The 16,528-nt window shown below is 39.3% G+C and overlaps 1 protein-coding gene across 2 annotated transcripts; it reads left to right on the top strand.

Annotated features, from left to right (window-relative positions):
• Positions 1 to 9,414: 9,414 nt before the first annotated feature.
• On the top strand, positions 9,415 to 12,029 carry LOC147641747 (protein SET DOMAIN GROUP 41-like). 2 transcript variants are annotated; one of them, XM_086799070.1, is made up of 4 exons: positions 9,415 to 10,480; positions 10,564 to 10,664; positions 10,775 to 10,889; positions 11,002 to 12,029. In XM_086799070.1, exons 1-4 carry the CDS (start codon positions 9,421 to 9,423, stop codon positions 12,012 to 12,014), a joined length of 2,289 nt encoding a protein of 762 aa, XP_086655196.1. In that variant the 5' UTR covers positions 9,415 to 9,420; the 3' UTR covers positions 12,015 to 12,029. The 2 variants fall into 2 exon arrangements, with proteins under 2 accessions (XP_086655196.1, XP_086655191.1); XM_086799065.1 differs by having other exon boundaries at positions 10,972 to 12,029.
• Positions 12,030 to 16,528: the final 4,499 nt, after the last annotated feature.

Genomic DNA, 16,528 nt, shown 5'->3' with positions numbered 1-16,528 from the left:
ACCTATACACGGGTTACACATACTATGTAGGTTGGTTAGAAGTCCTACGATCTACATCTAGCGCCACTAATCTAGAGGAGCAACAACAAATGATATGTGGGGTTATTCATATAATTATCCAAATTGAGAGACAAAATAGGGGAGTGAACTTAGGTTCCACTGGCCTTATGAGATTTTTGGATACAGGCAAGGCCAAACAACCAACCCTATCACAATTGGAGACTCCCTCCGTGAGTCCCATAGACCCTTCGTATGTTGTTTCGCCTGGAGTCTCAATGCAGGTTGAGCCCACGAGCAGTAACTTTAGCTTTCCAACCTTGGCTCAACTTTCCATTAGGAAATCCACAATGCCTACCCCAATGATGAGCATGGTGGAAAGTGCACTTGTTACCGCTGTAGTTAGTACGACGCCGCTACCTAGTGGAACAGTACCTACAACAGTGCGTGCCAGTGCCTATCGACCATATGTACCTATTGCTACTCATGCTCATGTAGCTCCTACGCCTCTTAGTATGCCAATGGCGTATGCTCCACGACCGCCTTATCACCACCCTTATCCAAGAGGAGCTAGGGCTAGTCACATATCATATCCTACGTCATTTGCCAACATACCCAGACCAACGCCAACTCCTATCAGCCAGGCTATCCCAGAAGTGCCTCCACCAGCTATGCCTGCTCACCTAGGTGATCTCGCAACGTTTGCTCAGACGATCGGACGGCATATATACTATGGCTTTTTGATGGTTCTTGGGCAAGATTTGAACAATACCATGCACATCAACCAGCCTAGAATAGCTCAACATATCTTAAAAGACATGCTTACGAAGGCTGTGAGGTCTATCAATCAGCAACCCAATAATTATTGGACTGTGAATTTTTTATCCATGTTGTATATAGTCTTTGCTAAGTTATGTTCCACATGTACATAGCTTTGCCAAGTTATGTTCCACAAGTCTAATTATGTTGCCTCTTCCCTACACCCTTTTTGTTTCACATTGTACACAACTTTTGTCTAATTATGTTTTGCATTGACAAATCTTGGGCATATTCATAGATTTTTGAACCTTCCTATTATGGGTTAACCAGCCAATAAGTACAATTTTTCTCTCCATAGAGCACACCCAAAAAAAATGATACTCGTTGCTCTCTCACTTGTGCTCGCTCCCTAGATGCACCCACCAAAGGATATTCATGAGTTGGGATCTTTTTTTGGTTTATGTTTTTATTATAGAAGATTTGCAAAACAATTTGCTTACAAAGCACATCACTTGACTGAATTATTGAAAAAGATTCAATTTTTTTGTTAGATTGACATGCATGAAAAATCTTTTAATGCACTTAAGTACACACTTACCCATACCCCCGTATTAACATTACCTCATTTCCTTAGTTGTGGTAGTAACTTATACTAGTGGACATGGTATTGGTGCTATGCTTATGCAAGATAATCATCCAATTACTTTTGAAAGTAGAAAATTGAAACCATAAGAACTTATGCTAGTGGACATGGTATTGGTGTTGTGCTTATGCAAGATAATCACCCAATTGCTTTTGAAAGTAGAAAATTGAAACCCATTAGAACTTAAGTATAGTACTTATGATAAATAATTGATTGATGTTGTTCATGTATTGAAAATTTGGAAACATTATACTATGGGCTTTGAGTTTATCATTAAAACCAAGTATTAACGTTTTCTTTTACAACCTTTAATATCAGATTGACATATTAAGTCCACATCTTTTATTCAAAGTTTTCAGCTAGCTATTCAATATACACCTGGACGTGAAAATGTTGTTGATGATGCTTTGAGGACCAGTAATATTATATCTACTATTGAAGACATTTCTTTTGATAATATGAAGGGAACATATAAAAATGATTTTGATTTTTATGATGCATACAACAAGATCAAAGATAACGATTAGTTACCTCTTTCCAATTATTCTTATGATGATGGTTTCTTTTCTACCAAAAGAGATTACATAATACTAAACCATTTAGGCAAGCTATTATTGAATAATATCATCAATCACCTTTTTTTTGTCATAGAGGAGCATCATCTACTTTGCAAATAGTTGCCATGGATTTCTTTTGGCCTACTATGTGTAAAGATATTGCTAAGTTTGTTTCTAAATGTGTTGTTTGCCAAAAGATTAAGAGTCATAAAGGAAAGAAGTTTGGTTTGCTTATGCCTTTACCCATTCCTAAATGAATCATGGGAATAAATAAGTATGGATTTTATCATTGGTTTTCCTTTGACTTCTAACAAGAATGATATGATTTAGACTATAGTAGATAGATTTAGCAAACATGCTTACTTTATTGCTTGCAAAAAGACATTGAGCATATATTTTCATTAAACAAGTGTTTATACATCATAGTTTACCAAAGCTTATTGTTTCTACTAGACATAAAAAGTTTTGTAGTGATTTTTAGACTACTTTGTTTCATAATCTTAAGAATAAAACGTGATTTCTCTATTGCTTTTCATCCTGAATCTAATGGACAAACCAAAGTAACAAATAGCTCAATATTCAATTTGCTTACATTATACATCTCATCTAAGCCTAAGCAGTGGAATAATTATTTTCATATTTTACAATTTATAATTATTTTCATATTTTACAATTTATATATAGTACTTGTCCTCATACTGCTACTAATAAGAACGCACCATTTGAGATAGTCTATGGTAAGGCTTTGCCCTCTCCTATGACTAGACTTTCACATTCTCTAGAGACTGCAGATTCTTTAAGTAAGCAAATTGTAAGCGCAAACATGTCATTCTCAATGAAGGCGATTATGTACTTCTTCATATTGAGAAAAGGAAATTTAAATCTGTAGAGACTAATCCTATAGTTAAGTTAGCTCCTAGATTTTATGGACCTTTCAAGATAATAACAAAGATCAATGATAATGTATACAAGTTGGAGCTACCTTCTAATTGGTATATTCATAACTCTTTTCATGTTAGTCTCTTGAGACCTTTTAGAGGACCTCTACTATCTCATCCTACATTAGAACAACCTCCTCTATTGGCAGATGAAGAAGAGCATCTCGTGCCTAAGTCTATTATTGACCATGAGACCACCACTACACGTACACACAACACTTATGTTAAGTATCTTCTTGTAACTTTTTAGAATCATCCTATTGAAGATGCCAAATGGATGCCAAAAAGTTTTTTCATTCTTACCAAAATCTCATCCACTCTTACCATCCACACAATTGAGGTAAATTGTAGCCCGAGCAAGAGGGAATATTAGTCATAACCTCTATGGGGACACCCATTATTTTATTTCAAGATATTTTATTTGAATGTGTCATTTATTTATATCATTTATCAAGATTAATGTGTTTAATCAGCTATGTGCAACTACTGGAGCCAGATTTTTATCTCATGAGCATGTCTTTGCAACTATGTATAGAGGAAGGGGAGAAGGTAGAAGCTGAGGTTGAAGAGTAGTCAAACAAAGAAGAGGTGTTGCAGAAAATCCTTGCTAAGGACCTGGCAGAATCTAAGAAGAAGGAATATATATCTATGTTGCAGCATTTCCCAAATTTATGTGCAATGTGCATGCCAAAGGCCCAATTTCCAATGTGTTATGGCCTTATAAAGCCACTTGAAAGTTTGGCATTTGGCATGCAAATTACATACAAATATGGTCTGATGGTGACCAAACTTTGCAAGAGTGTATATGTGGGGCCTACCCCGATCTTGCCAAGTTTGGTCTCCATCAGACCACATTTGTGTGTAATGTACATGCCAAAGGCCAAATTTTCAAAGGGCTCTATAAGGCCACAACACATTGAAAATGGCACCTTCAGCATGCAAAGTGCACACAAATGTGGTTCTATGGTGACCAAACATTTTACAAGAATGAGGGTGTGGACTACATAGACACTCTTGCACAATTTGGACACCTTTGGACCACATTTGTGTGCAATGTACATGCCAAAGGCCCAATTTTTACACCTTATCCCCTATCTTCTAATAAAAATCATAGCTGAAGTAAACTATGAGGGTAAAGCCTCTCACTTAGAGTCTCACCTCTCTTGACGAACAGCTCACTCAATTTAACTCGCCATCAATACTAAGAGAATCCACCGCTAAGAAGCTGGCAATTGGTGAACCAATATAATCGAGCGATTAGAAAAAATTGTAGATGATTGGAAAAACTGTCGAGTGATTGGAAAACCATTCAATCATGCTGATTGTAAAAACCTACAAAAAAACGATTGTGCAGAACTAGTATAATTGCTAATTGTAGACAAACTATTGCTCTTTATAATGATTGCACTAGCTAATGATCGATATAAGGGCAGCCTGTGCTGCACAACTTCTTCTCCAAGACTCGACTGCTGAGAGCTCCTTCTTCTCCACCCAACCATAGCCAAAAAGCTACGTCAGTTCTTATATCAAGACTCAACTCTTTTAATAGCAAAAGTGCTCTTCACACGTGCCCGGACACTCTTATTAGTGCCCGGTCACCCTAGAGTCCATAACCGGTCTTTTGGCTCCCCTAAACCCTGCCCATGCCTTGCTCGGACGATCGAGCTCTCTAGGCTCCTGATAATTCCAATGTCATGACATTACTCCCCCCTTTAGAGGAGTTTTCGTCCTCAAAAATGAAATTCGGGAACCTCTTTCTGAGTGTGCTTACCTTTTCCCAGGTAGAATCTTCTTCTGGTCTATCCTTCCACTTAACTAAACACTCCTGTTGTACAGAGTGTCGAGTTCTTTTCTCTTGGAAATCCAAGACTTTTTTCGGTTTGTGTGGTAAGTTCTACTAGGATCTCTGGCTGACGAGATTATCATCATCACCCAACTTCTCTTTCAGTCTACTGACATGAAAAACTGGATGAACTTTAGAGCTTTCTGGTAAAGCTAACTTATAAGCAACACTACCTACTTTTTTAAGTATTGTATATGGACCACAATACCTTGGAGATAGCTTCAGACTTCTCCCCGTTTTCAAAGATTCGGAGTACATGGGAACCTTTAAAAATACTTTATCACCTTTCTCAAAGATGATTTATCTACGATCTTTGTCTCCATAATGTTTAGCACGGTCCTGTGCTCTCTTAACATTATCTTTCACAATTTTTGTCATCTCTTGGAGATCTTAAAGAAAATCTTTAACCTTTTGTATCTTTTTTTTCTCAAGTCCAACGGCCACTAGAGCTCGTGGTTGAAAACCATACATCAACATAAATGGACTAAATCATATTGTTGAATGTTTGGCACTATTATAAGCAAGTTCCAATATGGGTAAATAATCTTTCCAATCGATTTGCTTTTTGCTTACATATGCTCATAACATGTCTTATGAGACTCGGTTGACTTTGTCAGTTTGACCATCGCTTTGAGGATGATCAGCCGTACTCATACTTAGCATGATGTCCAATCTCTTGAACACAACACGGCAAAATGAACTGTTAAACTTTGTATATCTATCACTAACTATATTGGCACGTAAGCCATATAGTCGATAGATATTTTCAATGAATAGCCTTGCTCTCAGGCGGTCACTGTCATGTTTGTCAGAATAAACCGACACATTTTTGTCAACCTATCTACGACCACTCAAACCGAATTGTAGTCTCTGTTCGTTTTAGGTAATCCGACTATAAAGTCCATTGAGATACTCTCCCACTTGCCATTTGGGATCTCTAGTGGACTTAGTAAACCACCTACCTTTAGGCATTCAGCTTTGTTGACCTGGCACTTTTGACAATTTAAGACATAGTCTTGGACCTCCTTACTTAAGGCAGACCAATAAAATTGTCTCTTAACTAGTGCATACGTCTTCCGTATTCCAGGATGACCAGCACTTGGACTATCATGACATTCATATAAAATTCGGCACCTAATGTCTGAGCCCGAACGTATACATACTCTACCTTTGTAAAGTAAGTAATCATTTTCAATGGAGAAATTCTTCCAACGATTTCTTTAATCACTCGTAAAGTGACATGTCTCCTTGAGACATCTCTCGAGACTTACCGCTAGTGGAAGTGTCTATCGCGTTAACGAGACTATCTTTATTTTTAATCAAGGGATCCCTCTTCTCTATGACACTCTACATGTGGGCATAATGTGGATCATCAATGCACTTCCCCTTAAGTGATTTCAAAAAATCACTCTTAATTCAAGTAAAACTCAACTCATCAACCATGGGCATTCAACTCAATAAATCGGATACCACATTGTAACGTCCTTTTCTATATCTCAGTTGAAAATCAAACTCTTGGAGCAACTCTGCCCATTGAGCTTTGCGTCCTTTCAACTCTTTTTGACTATTTGATACTCTCATGATCAAAGACTATCTCAAATCTGGCACCATATAAATAATGCCTCCACTTCTTTAAGGCATGGATTATAGCATATAACTCCCTTTTATAAGCTGAATAATTTTATTAAGCTCTCTCCAACTTTCTACTTTCAAATGTAATTACCTCTTTAAACTTACCAGAAGTCTCTAGAGGGAGCACTTGAATAGTGTGCACTTGCTTTTCTTTACTTTGATCACACTGATTTTTTTTCATTTTCTTTTAGCTTAGGACATTATAGTTTACTATGACCCTTTTCCATGTAGTGAAAACATAAATTTTCTTTTTTAGCTCTTTCAAAATCTTCATGCTTCAAAATTTTTTTTGGTCCTTTAGTCTTCTTAGATTGGTCATTCTTTTGGTTAGGTCTCTTTCTTTTATTTTAACCTTGATTCTTGGAACCTTCGAACACACTAGATGTCCATTGTGCATTCTGCGCATGGTTTTTCTTTCCAACAGTGTTGTCAAAAATATGAGCAAACTTAATTGCTTCTTCTAAAGTTCTCGGCTCATTTTATTTAACTTGATTCTTATAGTCCGAATCTAATCCGCAAATAAATCCATGAATTTTATGAAAGTCATCCATTCCTTTCAACTTGAGAATGATTTCTCTATAATTGGAGATATACTGAGTCAATGTGAGATTTCTCATCTCATAATTGTCCCACGCTTCCCAATTACGATCCATCTCATTCTCTGAAAGAAATTCTTTCATGAATGCACTTTCAAATTCAACCCATGTAGTAGGCCGATTTTCGGACTCCAAGCCCATCCACCACTTATACGCTTTTTCTCTAAGAGTTAAGCTCGCTTCAAGCACGCATATCTCCTCTGGAGTGTGACGCAATTGATACAAATCCTACCACTTTAGTAAAAAAGTGTTGACTGCATCCTTATTGCGTTCCTTCTCCTCCCCATTAAAAGTCGAAGGTTTTTGATCTTTTAAAATAGCAGCAATATCTCTAGAGTGAGATGTACCGACATTCATGTTGCCCCCTTGGATGGGAGCCATTGGCATCCCTCCCACTGAAGCACTTACGGTGGTAGAAGCTTGCATGTTATCCTTTAACTCCTGAAAGAAAGAGGAGTATCTTATCGTACTTGGCCTCAATGTCCAAAGTACGGGACTCTAGAGCCTTAAACTGTTTAGTGCTATCATCAAGAAGATCATCGTTGGTCATCGTGACATTAGGATTAGCTACTGCCTTTTCCATGACTGGGATCTCCACTTACAGACTCGTTAGGGTTATTAGTTTCCATTTGGACCCTCTAAATGCGATGCAAGAGAATAAACACAAGCACCAACTTCAACTCCAAGCTCTAGGAAAGCAACTAGATTGTTAGCTCGAAGTGAAATCACCAGTGCGGTATGAAAATCTAAGAGTTGTCATTGCAGAGTACCTCCCAATCTTTGTAAAAACAGCCTCGAATCTTCATTTAGTAATTCCTTCGTGGAAATAGACTCTAAACTTCAAAGGTTTAAAAGCTTTGAATTTTCTCTTTTTCTCTCTCTCTCTCTACAGTGTGGTGGCTCTCAGGTGACGTCGTCTTCTTTTCTGACTGGCAATTGTCTTGTTTTCTCCAACCCGCAATGTTTGGTGATGGTTGAGTCATTCGCACGATTCCCTTCTCAAATTATGGGCTATTGCGAGAATACTGGTGGCTGCGCTTCTATGCGTCGGCTTCGGTGCAGACAAGGAAAGGGACAACGCCGATATAGAAGCGAAGGCACACGCGAAAAAGGTGGTTGCCTCCCTTACGCACATGCAACCACATGCAAGCTTTTATTATCTCTCGGCCGGCGACGACTGTGTAATTTTCAGATGTCGACTGGACAACTAGTTCAAACACTGAATTGGTGGTCGGCATATCCACAACGTGCAACGCTCATAAGATGAAATCGTGAGGCACTGCTGACCATCCTGCTTCGATACCAATATAAGGGTAGCCTGTGCTGCACAACTTCTTCTTCAAGACTAGAGTGCTAAGAGCTCCTTCTTCTCCACCCAACCATAGCCAAAAAGCTACCCCGGTTCTTATATCAAGACTCAACTCTTTTAATAGCAAAAGTGCTCTTCACACGTGCTCAGACACTCTTATTAGTGCCCGGTCACCCTAGATTCCATAACCGATCTTTTGGCTCCACGAAAACCCGTGCCTGCCCGGGGACAGTCGAGCTCTCTAGGCTCTCGATAATTCCAATGTCATGATAATCGATTAGAGATCTAGACGATTGGAGACAAGCGATTGCTCTTTAGAATGATTGCAGTGATGATCAATTAGAGATCCAAACGATTAGAGAACCACAAAACACAGAATCGTGTGATTGCAAGAAAAAAACACACGATTACACACTAGTGTGATTGTTGCCGAATTGGAAACCTGTGCACGATCGCATATGCGAGTGATTGTATAAAAACTAGGCCGATTGCTCAGTCTGATGATTGCTCAATTGAGCAATTAGAGAATTTTATCTGGTATGTGTCGCTTATTTGACATTGTAGTACGTGATGTAGTGGAAACTATCGGATAGATTTGGCTAAACAACGATGTTTATCGATTGATTGACAGACTCCAACAAAACAGAATCTAAAAATTTTACTGCTACTGACGAATTGAGCCTCTTGATTTTGGTTTGCTGACTTAACGCGACTACACCCTGCTGTGTGTTTGACTGGTCCGGACTGTCGACTACACCACCTGACTGTTAGATAGCTGTTTGCAGCACAACCAAAGCTATGAAAGCTTCAACCAATTAAAACCCGTACTTTGCAACAGAATGGAAGCTCTAAAAGCTTGGAAAACTTGAACAATGTGAAGCTTGGAATAGAAACCAAGCAATAGAGAACTTGGCTCTGATACCATTCTTAGCTTTGATGAAAACAAAGCTGCAAACACTCAATATTCACAGATCAAAGAGAACACAAGGGAGCGAGACTCTAGAAGGCTAGTTCACTAAGAGCAAGAGCTCAAGGTACAATGAAGTACAAAATGAAGAGCAACACTAAACAAAGGATGAAGTTAGCTGTATAGTAGTTAACGCTAAGGTACTCGTTCACACGTTCGCCACTATACAAGAGTTACTCATGGTGGGTTTGAGATTGTCGTCGAGCTCCTTCGCGCCTGTGGGTACCCCCTTGTGGTCTCAGGGGTTGCTCCCCTTGGCGGCGGCGCTCTCCGACGCCCACCTGCCTTACCGTTGCTCCGCCTGTTTTGCCCCCTGCTTCGCCTCTCGCTGCCCCTGCGTGGGCCTCTGCCATGGTGCAGTGGGCTATTGCTCTGCCCACTGCAGGGACTTGGATCTTTCCCTGCACTCTGAGTCTGGAGAGTGCGGTCTTTTCGCAACGATCGGAGTTGTTGCTGCGCCTGATCCTCCTCCTATTCTTGCTTGGAGAGGGTCCACGAGCTTCCCTTCTCTCGGAGGCACCTGCGATCTGCGGGCCGCTCTGCGTCTCCTTGCACACCATGAAGCTCTCAACAACACAGGCCGCTTCTTAGCAGTTTTAAGGGACGGTTGCGATGTGGAAATCTGCCGTCTGGGAAGCTTGCTCAGCAACCGGTTTAGCCTCTTGTTTTTGCAACAAAGACCCTCAGATGACGATAAAAGGAGCGTACAGGAGGAGGAGGAGGAGGAGCAACTAATTGCCAAGGAATTACGGGAAGCAGCTTTACTTATGCACCATGCTAGATACTCCACACCACCAAATGCATGGAGAAGCTGTACGGCAAGATGCGAGTGTACGGAACTTCCTGTCTGTACAGGTGGAATCGCCCGTGCAGACATGGAAAGAAGTGGACACAAGTTGCGGGACACTGCCCTGTTGTCCCGGGACGAAGAAATCTTGCTTGTAGAAGAGGTCATCTGTCAAGTTTTTACCAATGGAGTGCGTATCCAAGTGGACACATTAGCCATGGGTGGCCAGTGGCTTGACGAGCTTGGCACTGCGGTTTACAGCCCTATGTTCTCTTGGATCAACCACAGTTGCCAGCCGAATGCTTTTTACAGCTTTATTTTAGGTGGTCCAACCATTCCTCTGAACACTCTTGAGGTTACCCTTGTTCCTGACATGGACATCAAGGGTTTGGAGGAAGCTTGGGGATTGGAATCTTGCCAATTCCCTTGGTTTGAGAGGGCTGGCAACCAAGGCAAGCAAAGTTATGAATCATTTCAGATCAATAGATTTCCTGGATATAATGATAATCTGATTTGGCCTCTGATTGTATGCCAGTGGTAAGACAGTATGGTCCTCGTGCTTGTTTACGATCCATCCGAAACATCAATGAGCTAGAGGCAGTGTGCATCTCCTACACCGATCTGCTCCAGCCAAAGGTATTGCATTTTGTTTTGGAACTAAGTCACATATAGTAATATCAGTGTTGTGCTTTGCATTGTACCTTGTTTTATGGTGGTGATATGCAGCATTTCTGAATGTTTAGCAGAACATGAGGAAGATGGAGCTATGGTCGAAGTACCGTTTTGACTGCATGTGTGAGAGGTGTAATGTAACTCCCACAAATTATGCTGATGGCATCCTTCAAAAAGTTGGCCTTTGGGGTAAGCTTCCAACCCTCTTTTTAGCCCTGCAAAGCTTAAAGCCACTGTGCACACTCACGCTTATCAATCGTAATGTTGCCAGAAAGCCAAAGTAATATGTTTATACTTGAAGATACATTGCACGAGGAAGCTCAACAAGGCCTCAGGGAGTTTTTGAACAATGACAATCCCTGGTCATGCTGCCAAATTCTGGAAAGTGCATTGGTCAGGATTTTGCAAGAGGCTCATCAAGAATTTTTAGGTCATGAAGGTCTACGAATGTCTAAGAGGCAACATCTAATGCATAATGGAAAACACCTAAAAGTGCATTTAATGCATCGTTTGTGCTTGGACATCTACACGGCTTTGTCATCCTCGTACAAGGTACTTGCAGCTGGATTCAGTCACCCACATGATGAAAGATCCCCCATGTCTGAAGAGGAGAATACTAGAGAAAAATTCAACTTGCGAAAATGCAATTCGAGAATTATTGGGGAAAGAGCAGGTGTGGAGTGTAGCATGGCTTCAGCGGCCTATACACTCATATTAGCTGCAACTGTTCAGCACTTGTATGACTCTGGTGAGGCTGGATTGATTGGCATTACAGCACATTTCTGGTTACAAACTGGAGAGTCTCTTATAAGACTTATTTCTAAGCTAGACAGCTGTTTTTGTCTTGACACCACAACAGACCAAAGACTTCACAAGTATCTTTCTTGGCTAGCTGGAGACCATAGTGATAATAGGTTTAATCCTTTTTCAAAAGGGAAATTTCAATCTGAGCTCAAAGACTTTTTGAATGCACATGGAGGCCTAATGGAAGCGGATCAGGGTTGGGAATCAAGTATTTACTCCCTCAGGTGTATGGCTAATTTGGTGTGGCCATTGTTCCAGGGTAGTTCTCCTTTTCTTTCATCTATTGTAACTCCATTCGATATCAGCCAAGTTTCTTTCCGACCATCAGCTAATCCAGCAGATAACCTGGAGAGTAGAGAAGTGTGGATTTGTCATAGAGCTCAAGTGTTCATTTGTGCAGTTTGCTGTTTATGGCACAGCTTTAACATCATGAATATTTGTTATGGTTATAGTGAACAGGCTGTGAAAGTAATTCAAACTCTGCTCAACTCTTGTTTACTACAAGTATAAGATGTTTCATACCAAGTGATCTTACATGTGTGTGACAAGCTTAATGCAATTTGTTTTGTATGTAAGAGTTATGATTTGTTCCTAAGAAAGGTACAACTTTTGGAGGAAATCAATTCACACACCAAAGAGACCTGATCTCTTGGACACATTGATTCTCCTAGAGCTTCATTTATTGTCTCCTAGAGCTTCATTTATTGCATCAGACATAGGCATGCTACTCTATTGATTGGGCTTTTAGCAGGTATGGGGGATGAAGACAGGATATAGTCTCCTCATGTTGAATGGAAGTGCTGGTGAATATCCTCATGTCTCTCTTGTTGTCCCCACGGTCCTTGGGACTCTTGCTTGAATCCCCCTTACTCGTTAATCTCAGCTCTCATATCAGGCGATCACTAGCGACATGTCTTTCAACCTTTCTAGTCTCCTTAGCTTGTGTGTGTGAGTTCTCTGAGAGAGAGACTGAGAGAGTTGTAACGTCCTTCTCCATATCTTCAATGAAAGCCCCAACCTTTTAATCCACAAAGAGTGCTAAAATAGTTTATCCAACGAGGGTTTTCCATAGGTGCAACTATTGGGAAGGTGGGATGATGGTGAATGCATGCTCTGTTGTCATCAATGAGGAAATACAAAACATAAAAACTTGAGTTTCTTGCAATAAATGAAGAACTATCTATTTAGTATCTTACATGGTAGAAATTTTGAAAAATTATCTCCTCTGTAGGGTTGGTTCAGGCTCTTCAAGTCGACAAGGTGGCATGGTGACATCGAAATCATCATGACAACCATTTTCATCACCAAATGGGCACTCTGTCACCTCAATGGAAGTCAACCATCCTTTGATTGATATCTCGAACGTTTCTCAATGGTCCAGGACTATCCTCTCCACCATTGAGTTGGTCATCCTAACCTCAACAATGAAAGGGGTTTCTTTATTTCTTTAGTGAGATTTGTTTTCTTGGGTTGAGAATTAATTCTTGGGTTACCTTTTGACAGGTCATGCAAAATTTCAATGACGGCTTTTCATATTATGTTGTCCTTGTCACGTTTTCTAATTTCATATAAATATTTTTCATAAATTTTTGTTATAGAAAGTATATAGACATCTAACTTACTTTGATAAAATTTTGTGTTGCAAGAAATTTTTGGTTTTGGTCATTTTCAGATAGTTGTCATTTTTGTGGGTGATTTTTGATTAAGTTAGAGGTGGAATTAGGTGAAGTTTTGTATGAGAATTTTTCTGTTTTATATATAGAATAACTTTGCTTAAGTGAAATCTTTGTGATTCTCATTATTTCATATCCGTTTGGTGACTCCAAAGTGGGCTTTGAGTGGTTTTAAGTTTAAAATTTTCGTGTCAAGACATTGCAGGTCCTAAACGGAGGTCAAGAATGAAGATTTAGCCTCGGATGAAGCGATGTAATGTCGAAGAGGAGGATGGAATGTTCGAGATAAGCTATTGAACATCATCGGATCACCGAGGCACAAATAGAGCATTACGAAAAAGAGCTATTTTTTCATTGTTTACAAAAAACATAATCTCTTGAGAATGATGATCGTGTATGAAGAAAGCTTCTCGAACACGCTTTTTAAAAAAAAAAAAAGATAAAACGTTAAAAATACATGTGAATCGAAAAAGCTTTAGAAGGGTTACTTTTGGCTTTTGGACATGAAGGAGAGGAATACATAGAAAATCGAAGAAGAGATTGAGAGTATGAGTGCGTGTGCGAGTGTGAGTGAGATTTTTATGAGAGAGAGTGAGATTTTTATGAGAGTGCGAGTGTGAGTGCGAGTGAGATAGCTTGGGGGTGGTTGGGTGGTTCGAGTTCTTTCCTTCAAGAGTGCGTCATATCAGATTGTTGTAAGATTTCTTGATTATATACAGAATTGTTCTCTTTCTGCCTCAAAAAAAATTATGTAAAATTTTATTTTTCTTGAATTGTATCGTGATTATTAAGTGGGAGCATCACAAGCATACGATGTTCTCTTAAAAACATTTGTCTCTTTCGCTTAATCATAAAATCAAAGACCATAAATATGGCACTCTAATGTTTTTTGCATTTAATTAAATAAAAACACACATTTTTTTACATTTGATTAAATAAAAACACAGCACATGATTACTTCTAAGGTTTTTTAAAAATAATTTTGAACGAGTTCGAGAGGATAATCAGAGATGTTGGCGTCCATGCCCTTATATTTTTGGGAGACTAATCTTGAAGATGTTGGCGTCGTCCTTGCCCTTCTTCTATTTTTTGGAGGCTGATCTCTTATAAAAAGGCTCAAAGGTTTAGTCTTCCTTGCGGTGTAGGGTGGCAGAGAGAGAGAGAGAGAGAGAGAGAGAGAGAGAGAGAGAGAGAGAGAGAAGGGGGGTGTAATGTAAGGTTTTCATAGGGTATCCCTTATTTCAAAACCTTAGTTATACCTATTAATTAATGCTTGTGCTAGGCCATTAATTAATAGGTATACATACAAAAAGTTCGGAATAAGACTACAACAACACATAACATCCCACAGCAATATTTTTTTAGCATGGTAAACATGAAAACAAGAAACTTGATCAACTAAATTGGTTTGCTACCTTCCAAGCCTTTGGGATATTGAAATTGTTTGTAGGTTACCTCTTTGATTGCCATTGTGAAGTGGCCTTTAACAAATGGTTGCAGTCTCCGTGTCTCCTAAAACTTTGTCCATAGCTTTATCTTGAGGATATCTACCCAATTCTCATTGGGGGCTTTCTTTGCTGCAATCTCATTGCTCTCTAAGTACAAGTAAACTTGTTAGTGATCGTGGCATTGTCTTTGGATTCATAACAAGGGGCAAAAAACACTAGACATTCTTAATATAAAGACAAAGTCTCACCTCTACAAACTTCATAGACAGCAAGATTCATGCCATCTTCATCTCTGTAGCTCAACAAGCATGAGAGTAAGTCTTGGTCAATCAAAGGCCTTTCCTGCTACTATGTCCCCATCATACTGCATCCACCCAAATCTAAATACAATGAAGCATGCACCATGCTAAAGACAATCCACCAGCCATGATGCAAAAGATAGCCCCCTAGCCATCATGCCCTTTCATCGGGCAAACTGCAAATTTGGGTTATCCTTTAGTACATCCACAATATCAACTTTCATAGTTGATAAAAACCTCAAAAGCCCTTGGCCACTCATTGCATGCTCCATCATGAAGGTTACACATACCTTGTCCTTGGGCTTGATGGTTATCATATGAGGATGAATCAATCATCTCCACTGGCCATAGAAGTGATTTGAATATCCTCACATGTTGAGACAATCATCCTATGAAATTGTGCTCGTATCTTGGGGGTGCACACGCAAGATATTCGTACAATAAATTTGAGAAATAAGATTGGGGAGGAAACCTTTTGAGGGAAAACATAGGGTGATCAAATTAAGAAACTAGTGAGAGACTGAATGACTAGAAGGATAGACCGAAACATAGGGTGATCAAATTAAGAAACTAGTGAGAGACTGAATGACTAGAAGGATAGACCGAAACTTTGTTTAGATAAATTTTCAGGATATATCTCATTAATTTGCATATTATTAAGATTATAACTCCATTAAGGCTTGAATAGTTGACATGTGAATGCCATCCATTGGATGCTTTACACTAGGACGATTATCCAAGGTCTTATAGCATATCTCAGACAAACATGGGTCTAACTTCGGATGTGTAATTCCCAGAGGATCATGCTATTAGATGTGTTAATCCCAAGATACGTGTAATTTTCAGAAAACTAATCATCTCAGATGTGTTAATCCTGATAATCTTTGGATGTGTCAATCCCAAGGCACCAGATGTGTAATTTTCAAAAAAATGAAGATCTCAGATGTATTAGTCCTGACTGCCTTCAAATGTGGTGCTATGATAAGTATTTGATAGTTTTGAACTTTTAATGGATACAATGAAAGAAGCAAGTTTACCCTTGCTCATCTAAAAATCGTAAGAAATGCCAAATTAGTTGGAAGCATTGTTGTCAATCTAACCACTGGAACCAAAATCAGTTATGGGATGCCATGAAAGTACACCTTCGTGAAAGGTTTTGTCCTCCACGATTTCGAGAGAATAAAATGAATGAATTTTTGGAGCTAACCCAGGAAAGGAAGACTCTAAAAGAATACCACCTAAACTTCTCCGATTGGATGAGGTAACTCTTCTCCATCGATTCATTTGGAAGCTTAATCTACCTTTAAATAACCTCGTCAAGAATGCAAAACCATCCTTTATTTCAGAAGCCATAATTATAGCCAGAGACTATGATAAAGATTTTTTATATAGAAAGTGTCGAGTGAGTCCTTCCATGTTAATCAAGAAGAGGTCTCCTAATTCAAGAGGAACGTCAAGCCCACACCTGGCTACAAGGAATCATGAGCTAGAGCAAAAATTAGGTCAAGAAATAGGGATAGCAGAGTTAAAGACAACCGAATTCAACAAGTATTTCTATGAGTAAATAGAAGAGGATTGGTGCAAGATTCATGTGAATTAATGTG

The sequence above is a fragment of the Cibotium barometz genome, chromosome 1 (assembly GCF_041138505.1).
Source record: "Cibotium barometz isolate CiBa-2024 chromosome 1, ASM4113850v1, whole genome shotgun sequence".
NCBI classification, from domain to species: Eukaryota; Viridiplantae; Streptophyta; class Polypodiopsida; order Cyatheales; family Cibotiaceae; genus Cibotium; species Cibotium barometz.
Note: the sequence above shows the minus strand (reverse complement) of the source record. Positions and strands in the feature narration are given on the sequence as shown.